The sequence below is a fragment of the Mytilus edulis genome, chromosome 7 (assembly GCF_963676685.1).
Source record: "Mytilus edulis chromosome 7, xbMytEdul2.2, whole genome shotgun sequence".
Taxonomy (NCBI): domain Eukaryota; kingdom Metazoa; phylum Mollusca; class Bivalvia; order Mytilida; family Mytilidae; genus Mytilus; species Mytilus edulis.
In genome coordinates this window covers 4,019,914-4,030,264 of record NC_092350.1, presented here as the reverse complement: position 1 = coordinate 4,030,264, position 10,351 = coordinate 4,019,914, and the positions used below count along the sequence as shown (strand labels likewise).

Below are 10,351 nucleotides of genomic sequence, written 5' to 3'. Positions count from 1 at the left end.
TCAATATGAAATCTATGTGGCGAAACAAAAATAAGATAAAGATAAAAATCTAAAACAGCTGATCACACCGTGGTCTTATAACTTGTTAAAATTCATCTTATAATTAACAGTAAGTTAGAGTTCTATAGAAATTATGTGATTAGGAATAAAAATGTTTATGAAGGTTATATATCTAATTTAAGAAAAAATACTTAGTTAATTAGTACGGATTACCTAAAAATATATCGATCTCAAAGGTGATGCGATAGTCCGTGAAAGTTCAAGAAACGATAACGCTGCAAATATATAAATATGTAAATATGTCAATTACCTGTTTATCAGTCGAGATCCTGATTGTATATCTTATCTACTTGTTTCATAATATGTGATTAAGAATTTGTTGTATCCATTCTGTTCCTGCTGTTTTTGTTAAAAGCTTGTTAATTTCTAGTTAGAATGTTTTTACATAACAGCTGATTGTACGTTATGTGTTTAGTTAATGTTTTCAGGCTGTACGGTGACCTTTTGCTGAGATTTCAACCGTGTCATCTGAACCTCGGATGGCCAGTGTCTCAATTGAAGTTATTCCTCATTTGATTATTTTTAATTGACGTATCTAATCCAACGATAAAAAACTGCTTACCTTAATTTGTCTTCAAATTTATTATTTGATTCATATTATAGAATTGGACAGGCTATCTTTTTGACTACATAAAAATTATCAATGACAATTGGATCAATACAGTTGGGATGTCAATAAATAAAAGAGCCTTCAAAACCCGACCGATTCCTAAAAAGATGTACAAAAAAGGGTAAGGCTACAACATCCTTTGTGTTTCATACAATTCAATATTTAAAAAATATGACAAATCACAAATCTATGTCAACATAAAAATGCTGACTGCTATGCTGTTGTTTACCCTTGAAAATACATCGATTGCTAATTTAAGTTTGTAGCACTGCAGCTATTTAATTTGAACTCGAAAAGTTTAAATATTCAAGTCAGTTAGTTATAATTCAATAATCGAAGTTTGTGTACATAACTATTGGGTAAATGTCATAAATAATAGATACATATATCTAGAAATAAATAGAACTATAATTATTATAGTTATTTTTTTATTATCAAATACATGTTTAAATTGTGTCACAAAGATAATTACAATTCGTTTATCTGTTGTTTGGTCTGATAATTTGTTATCAAAGAGGAAAAGTACAAAAGCGCACTACGATTAGATTAGTATGGTTATAGGACTGTTAAAGATTGAATAAAACAAAGATATGTGTTAACTATTAATACGACTAAATCACAATGCTGGTTTTGTAAGATAACACGGAAGTAATTATCCAAAAGTGGACAAGGAAAGTATTGTAGTGTCCTGCGTTATCAATATATACAATGCATTTCAAAAAGTTTTAAATTTTTAAATTTTACCACCTTCAGTTTTTAATAAAAAAAAAAGCAAACCATTGATAATGTCGCAGTTTTTTTTAAAGCCATTTATATGGGTACTGTATGGTTCAAGTATTTTCGAAATAGTATGCATACAGAACCTTTGCTTGATTTTAAAAAGAAAAACATGATCATCACACAAAGAATACCCTCCAAGTATCTCGGTTTTTTTTACATCCATAACCTAAATTTTCACTATTTCAGCAATTTACTATTTTTATTAACAGGGCAGTAGAAAATAAACTTACTAAAAGCTATTATCTTATATTCATGAATATGTGTCTCTTGTCATCTTTTTCTCCTTTCAACATTCGTTTGATGTGTTTGAGCTTTTGATATAGCTATTTGCTTAGGGACTTTTGTCTTTTGAACTATTATTTACGTTTAAGCTATAACACATACATAATTAATATAGTATTCATAATTACACGAGAGAGCTTGGGTATATTTTCAAAGCTGGAAAATTTAAAGGACTAGAGTAATAACTAAACACTAGTGAAAGAAAATCAAAAATACAGATATATTTTTTTCTCTGTGTTCTAAAATCTCATTTCATGTAGTCTTTTCCTCCAAATGAAACTACTGTTATCTTTTGTAAAAAACTTTAATTGAATAGTTTGTTGCATATTGTAAGCAACTACAAATTACAAAATGAAAAAAGCGCCATAACTCCAAATTGTATTTACATCTATGTTGTCGAGAGCCGAAATACCATATCAAATCTATGGTTGTCAAATTAATGGATATTCAATATAATTATTTTTCTGAATCAATATATTACTAATTGTATTGCAGAGGGTGTTCTTTTCAAAATCAATACCTCTTCGTGTATGTTCGAAGCCATAATCTATGGTGAATACGAAATGTGTTGTCATGGCATTAACATCTTTGTATAGTTTTTAGGTTGAAAGCGGAACCGATGTGTTGATGTGCGACGATTTCCCATTTATGTGTGAATGTAAATGACTATACGTCAAATGTAAGCACATTATCTTCTATGAAATTGCTCAGTCAGGGTTATATTTTAAATGATCATCTTTTCTCCAACAGGTAGTTCGATAGTACGTATTTGACAAAATACCAGCAACATTGTTACGTTTGCGTATTATTACTGGGTTTGACTAGGAAGTTTGTTTACACAATCCATCTCATCGAATTTGTATAACTGGCTTTTTTTCTCTCAAGTCTTTTCATTACTTTTGAGTTGTATTGTGTATTTATTATTGTGTTTATTGTATTATTGTATATTTTTTTTCCTGTAAACCATTTTATCAATTAATAACTTACAGGAGATGTGATAAATATTTACAATGAGACATCGATTTAAAACAGATAACAACAATACCATAAAATGTCTGTTATAATTGAATGATTCACTATCCATCTTCTAGTATTTGCAAACTTGTGAAATTACATAAAAAGAAGATCAAAACGAACAGATTTATATTCAAATGGTGTGTTACTGTTTTATTGCTACAAGACACTTTATTTGGCTTTGAAACGTTTTTGATTTGATCGTCACTTATGATTAATTTGTAGATGAAACGCGTGCCAGGCGTTTAACATGTCAAGCATACAATATTCAGAGATTTTTTTTACAGTCTATATATTCGATTGAAGAAAATATTGTGTGAATAGTATATTTCAATTGACAGCTACTTAGATCTTAAAATAGTAATGCTACTTCTATCTACACATACCAAAATAGTAATGCTACTTCTATCAATAAAGACCCAAATAGTAATGCTACTTCTATCTACAAATACCCAAAGAGTAATGCTACTTTTATCCACAGAGACCCAAGTATTAATGATACTTCTATCTATAAAAACCCACATAATAATGCTACTTCTATCTACAAAGACCCAAATAGTAATGATACTTCTATCTACAAAGACCCAAATAGTAATACCACTTCTATCTACAAAGACCCAAATACTGCTAAACACCTGTTCATCCCCAATGACAAATATGTTGTACTTTTAGGCAAAGCCCCCAAACAAAAGTGTTTTCTTTATCATATTACATAGTGGTACAATAGAGAAAGTAGTTATTGATAATTTCCTTGTTACCTCACCATATACCTAAACGACACATATTACGTACATGTATGTTCTATTTGGTATGCCATAAGCATGATAACGAAGCAAAGTTGAATTTCTAGTTAAAACACTATGTTAACTTTGACGAATTTTGACCGGACTAAAATATCGAATTCTTTGAGCACTTTTAACCCTTCTATCAGAAATTGAAAAAAATCAAATATTCAAAACGACGAATGTTGCCCTAATGTATTTTTTCTAAGTCAAATAAAATACATTATACATGAAATTACAAAGCAAACACCCTAAATTTTATAATCAAATCGACGATTGTTTACTGCACAGCAAAAGAGAAGTGTAAGTAACTTAATAACAAGTCACAATAAAGGTAAAAACGCAAGGAAAAAAATACAAGCAGACAAACAGGGGTACACAAAACACAACATGGAAAACTAGAGACTGAGCAACATGAAACCCAACAAAAAAACGAAGAAAACCATTGTAATGCAATAGACCACTTTCGAGTTCATCCGTCACCGAAAAAGACTCGTCAATTATGCGCGCCTTTGTGACGTCATTTACCGGATAGAGGGTATCGACTGTATCCCTGCACTATTAACGTTCACCAAGCGTCTTAGTGATCGCCATTGTGCAAGATAACAAATAAAGTTTGTTCAGTAGGTACTCAATTACAATTCCCTAATGACAGCGGTGCTGAGTGGATTGTCAATTATGAGAATTTAATTTGCCGAATAGTTCATGCAATATAGCTTTATAGTTTTCCAAACACTCGCTCAACATTGGAACGGAAGTGACGATGCCCCTAAACGCACACGTGACGTTCACTAAAACTAAAGTTTTTGATGGAAATGCATCGAATCGAAAGTTGTCTATTCAAATTTATTCCATGAGCACTGCATTTATAATTTTTATATAGTTGTTTATTGGTTAGAAACAAATCCATCTGTGAGCAGAATCTCTAACTGCCGCCATATATCATCCAAATCTCTAGGATCATTAGGCCATTGAATAAGATAAGCATAACTCCAAATGTAGGAAAACTGAACTGGAATATCAGTTATTGTTATATCTTTTGTGATGAGAATAATTCGCTGAAGATTTTTTGTTATCTTCTCATATTTTGCTCTGTCGAGTTCAAATAAGCAATCATGGGATAACTTAAATTCAGGCGTGATGAGAAATATAATGGACCTGCTGCTTTCAATACTCTCTGCCTCGGTATCTGCTAGACTCGTGCCACTTAAGAAATCTCGATCTTTTATGCACATTGTCAGTCCCCACTCATCCACAAGGTTTGGTATTAACACATCTTTAATCCAAACAACAACCTCTCCTTCATATGACACATAAACATCATATTGTTAACTCTTCCTGACTTCACGTTCCACTGTACGGCGAATTATTTCATAGATAGAGAATAAAATGTGCCATCTCTTACCATATACCACAAGCAGCAGAGATACCGTGACAAATGTAGATAATAGTGATGACGCCAAAGTTAACCACATTGTACTCTTACAGTCCGCAAACAAGTCATATAAAGAATTGTACGCAATAAGTGTATCAATAACTGTTCCATTAGATAACTTACATATATATGATCGGCTGTCAAGATTCACCTTGGTTGTTTCAATCCACCTTATGAAGTCAATAGTTTCACAGTTGCATTCAAATGCATTACCAACGAGATGTAATGTCATTCCATGAAGTTCTTGCATCCGATCTGCCCAATGTATAATATCAGAACTTACACGTGTGAGTAGATGTGTCTAACATCAAGTATGTTTATATAAGAATGACCAATTAATTGTATCGGAACAGAGGGAAGAAGGTTTTGGCTTAAGTACAGCTATGTCAAATTCGTCATTGGCTTTAACAGCTCATCTGTTAAATACCAAATGTCATTTTGAGATATATCTAATGACACCACAGATGCGAGATCTTTGAAAAACCGATCACCGTACTTTCTTATCCCATTATTTATGTGCGCGTTTTTCAGAACAATATTTTTCAAACTGCTATTTTGAAATTTTTTTAATTCATGCCAAGCAAAATCGTACCTCGTTCCGGCAGAAATATAAGTTGTCAGTTGAATATTAGGAATAGATATGAACAATGTTGTATTTGAATAAGATATATCTAGAAATATAAGGTTGTTATTTTCAGGAACTATCAACCATACTGCAGGTACGGTGTTTATCACTGTATAACTAATGTCTAATTTTTCCAGTGATGTTGGTAAAAACACGTAACTTGCATCAGCACTTAATAAACTCATGTTTGGAGTTACTGATTTCTTCTTCATATTATAATTAACAGCGTTAAATGAATAATCTAAATATTTCAATCGTATAGCTTTTTTGAAAAACAAATTAATCTCATCACGCTTTTCCAAGTTATAAAGAACAAACCTGTTTCCTTTGAATGAAAGATGACGTAAACATTTTGGGTGATCAAAAGAGAACAAAGATCCAAGTTCGTAATCAACTATTCCATTCTCTGATAAATCTAGATTTTCTACGCATATTGTTTTCAGATGCTTGATTATATCGGATGTAATTGTTAAAGAGAAAGGGAGGTCAATGAAATCTCTCATTGGGTAACTTACACGACCAAAATTTATTGTCGTTATGTTTGCGTAACGGTATGGGTTCAAAAGTTGCAATGCTGGCTTCAAATGCATAAATGTTCCAAAAAAATCTATAACACGAAGATTTGGAAACGGAAGCAAAGCATCAATTTCAGTAGTCACAAAGTATAACAAACAATTTCTGAGAGTAAGAACTTCTACAGAGGAGGAAAATCTCTGGAACGTTTTATTCTCTAGACGTTTTAGATAACAAGATTGAAAATGTAATTCTTTCAGATTATTTAATCGACTGAATCCACTTCCGAATTGAGACAAGGGCATCATGTCAATTGCTAGGAAAGACAACTCTCTCAGAACACTAATTGCATGATCGGGATAATTATAACCTGTACCATTATCTGGTTGATTCATATTATAACTTATATCCAATGCCGTTAAATTTTGAATTGGAAGAAATAACTCTGCTGAATAATCCTGAGATAAATCAAGCATATTGTGAGACATGTTCAGCACAGAAAGTTTGCCTAATCCTTGAAAAGTTTTGTTTGATAAAGAATTCAGTTTATTATTTGTCAAGTTGAGTACTTGAAGATCTGAAAAATTCCCAAAAGCATTTGTGTCAATTTTACTTAAATCATTTGAACTCAGATCTAATACGTTGATATGACTCGGTATATTTTGAGGTATAGTCGTCAGTCCACTGTTATTACAATAAGCTATCGTGACTTTCTTAATAAAATCGTATTGTATATCGCATTGAAATACTCTTGGTAATTCAGCACACTGAATAAAAATACACATTACTGAATAAACTATGAATCTCGTCATATTTTTCTCTTAATATCAGAGACAGTTAAACTGTTCTTGTTAATTATTATTATCGTTGTTACAACTCGCATTTTATATCCAACAAATACAGTTCAATAAATGAATGTAGTTAAATCAATATTCATTAAGGTTCAGCTATTCATTCGCCTAAATTTAAAGTTCAAGTTATAGAACTTCCTTATTTTAACTCGTTTACATGGTTCCCCTATTCTCTAAATAAGGCGAAAAAAACCGTAGATAATTTGAACTCGTAAATCGGAAACAAACTGAAAATAACCATACACAGATCATAACATAGAGAACGTTAAACTGAGGAACATGAATCAGACCTCAGAACCAGCGATAATCACCTGTATTCTGGTATTCATGTACTTCTCCTCATGTTGTGCGGCTCATGATCAGTTTAATACTGCATATTCTGAGTTCTTGAAGAATGCGCTTGTCAAGTTTAAAACTTAATTTTCATTGCATACATAGATGCAGTTTAAGTAGTTGTTCAGTTATGATTACACGTCCAGTATTTTGTTTGAGAAAGTGATGCCTATTTTCATGAAAGCTCGAATAGTTTTCCTTTAGTATTTTTTGTTTCAACAGTTCTTTTTATCGGCAATTTGTACATTTTCCCATTGATATTACTTACTTTTTTTAAAAATGTGAACAGGGTTTGATACTCGTAAATGCGATCTTATAGAAAAAAAAAGGATTTGCGGTATGACTGTCAATGAGGCAACTTTCACAGGAGACCAAATGACACAGAAATTAACAACTTCAGATCACTGTACGGTCTTCAACAATAAACAAAGACTATGCTGCATTGTCAGCTATAAACAATCCCAGAAATGACAACTGTAAAACAATCTTGTCTATCCGCCTCAATTTATCAATGAAATACACTCGTCTCTATTCTAACACCAAAAAAACAACCATTATGACATGTATTAGACGTAAAAGAAGAGTCTAACTAAATCATTTCATCAGCTCGGAATCCCTTGTTGGCTCGCTTGATATTTTTGCTAATAATGTATCAAGAAATCAAGACCAAAAAAGTCATTATTGTATATATATATATGACTCTCAGGTATTAAGGATATGTGGTTTGGGTGCATGTGGCAACTGTTGTGTTTCGCATGTCAGTACAAAAACAGTGATACATGTGATTTTACTTTTTATCCTATTATGAAGGTCACATAAGAGAGAGAAAAAAATCAGACATGAGTATGGCAAATTCAAATTAAGCGCTATACAATATGACAACGATTAAGAGTTGTTTTTACAAATGTTAATCAATAAAAAGTTTCAAGAAATCTCGAAAACTATGTCTTTATAAGTGAAAAACAATTTCTGGATACTATCTTATAAGCATAAACCCAACAGTAGTATACCGCTGTTCGAAAGTCATAAATGATAGAGAGAAAACAAATCCTGATTACAAACTAAAAATGAGGGAAATACATCAAATATCAGGGGAAAACAACAAATCAACAAAAACACTTAACTGGACCAAAACACCAAACGACAATGCAACACACACAGAAAAGAACTGTAAGATAACAATTGCCATTTTTCTGACTTGGTACATGGTATTTCAAGAAAACAAAGGTGGGTTGAGCCCGGTTTTGTAGCTAGCCAGACTTCTCGCTGTTATTGCAATGTTAAAGATAACACTAAAATGACAATATTACATGACAGGACAACAATACAAATAAATGTAAGAACATAAACAAGCTGATGTCAAAGTGTTTTGCAAATCCAAGATAGTTGTTTTAGATTTATGAGTTTGATGTCCTTTTGGTATCTTTCGTCCCTCTTTTAAAGAAATTTATCAACATTTTTTTAAATTTTAAGCATAGGGTGAATGTTATGTTAACTGTTAGAAAAACTACCTTCATTTTTAAGGGGTAAAATGAATAAACAGAATCTTTCTTTACAATAATTAATTATAGATACTATCTTATGATCATGAATAATGTTTTGTCCAAGGTTGGTGCAAATCCAGGATAATTTGGAAAAAAAAATTAAAATTTCAAAAAGTGATATTTGTGGCCGCCGTTGTCGACAACGAAATGTAAGGTAACTATGTCTCGTTTTTTCGACAAAAGTCACCTGCTCGACAAAAAGTGATAAACAGGATTTTTATTTTATAAAATTTACTTCTGGATACTTTGTGATGTTGACAAACTAGCTTCTGGTACACATCCAGGATAGTTTCAGAAAGTTGTTAAAATTTTATGAAATTAAACCATAGAATGAATGTTATGAAAAAAAAGTCCATTTATAAGTAAAAACGGATACAAAGGATTTTTTCTAACAAAAGTCGCAGACACGAAAAACAGTTACAATGTATAATGTGAGACCCAAACTTTCTTATCGAAACCCTTTTTCTTTATAAAAGTTATACAAAACAATTTCCTTTTTGCTTTTTGTTTATTTGTAAATCGTTTATAAATAAGTAGAAGCTTTCAACAGAAAGAAAATTGTGATGATTGAATAGAAACATGAGACTTAAGATACTAAGGAAATATTTAAAAATAAAAAAAAACTGAAAGGAACTAACAACGTCATCGGAGTTGTTAACTACAGTTTCTGATTAAACTTTTCTCTTTATCAAGTTTTTAATTTCTTTACAAACAGGTTTATGATATTTTTAGTAATTAAAGATTTACATTGAAAAGTGAAAGGTACAATTACAAAATCTGATATTGAAAGTTTACCTATGCAAATATTTGACTGTCAACTTCCTGATATTTGATACCTAATATTCGATACCTGAACTTGTCACCACCCTCTATTGTTAATGTGTTACGGACATAAAGATTGTGTCACCTTTTCAGAGTTATTTAAGATTCTTCAAAAGAATGGTAAAGAAATAAGGAAGAACACCACATGAATGAAAAAAGAAATGTCGTCATGCATGACATAACACAAATCGCATATATCATTTCCACATGATATCAATTGTGATAATTGGTAACATTTCTATATCACATTATTCCTTCTTTACTGTGTATAGTATTAGTTTGTAAATTTAGTTAATCTGGTTCATTACTGAATTTAAAGCTTAAGATCTACTAAACATGGTCATAAATGTTGCAAATCGATTGAGCAAATATTTATCTTTGGTATTATAGTTTGTTATGTGTGATACTTATACTCATCTTTGTTGAAATTAATGTTTTTTTTCATACCATGAATCTGATGAATATTTCTGAATAATAATTTTATACACAATATTATACACCAATGTCTTATCCGTAACTAGACTGAAACTTAATTTACATCTTTTGTTTTATTTATTTAACAGGTTAATGAACAGAATGTTACACGATTCCGTTGAAACAGACCCTTACTTGCCAAGTAAGATCATTTATTTAAAATGAAATATTGAAACGTCGGGTACTAAATCATACAAATTTTAACTACTTTGATAAATCCTTGGGT

The 10,351-nt window shown here is 31.1% G+C and overlaps 1 protein-coding gene across 1 annotated transcript; it reads right to left on the bottom strand.

Moving 5' to 3' along the window:
- Window positions 1-4,415: 4,415 nt before the first annotated feature.
- On the bottom strand, window positions 4,416-6,589 carry LOC139482593 (uncharacterized). Its single transcript, XM_071266506.1, has 2 exons — window positions 5,556-6,589; window positions 4,416-4,620 (listed from the first exon to the last, which is right to left on the bottom strand). Exons 1-2 carry the CDS (start codon window positions 6,587-6,589, stop codon window positions 4,416-4,418), a joined length of 1,239 nt encoding a protein of 412 aa, XP_071122607.1.
- Window positions 6,590-10,351: the final 3,762 nt, after the last annotated feature.

Excerpts from the sequence above, each read along its gene's own strand:
- LOC139482593 (XM_071266506.1), bottom strand. The coding sequence starts at position 6,589 with ATGTCTCACAATATGCTTGATTTATCTCAGGATTATTCAGCAGAGTTA. Across the intron at positions 4,621-5,555 it reads TATATTTCTGCCGGAACGAG|AGCAAAATATGAGAAGATAA; the intron begins GTACGATTTTGC and ends TGAACTCGACAG.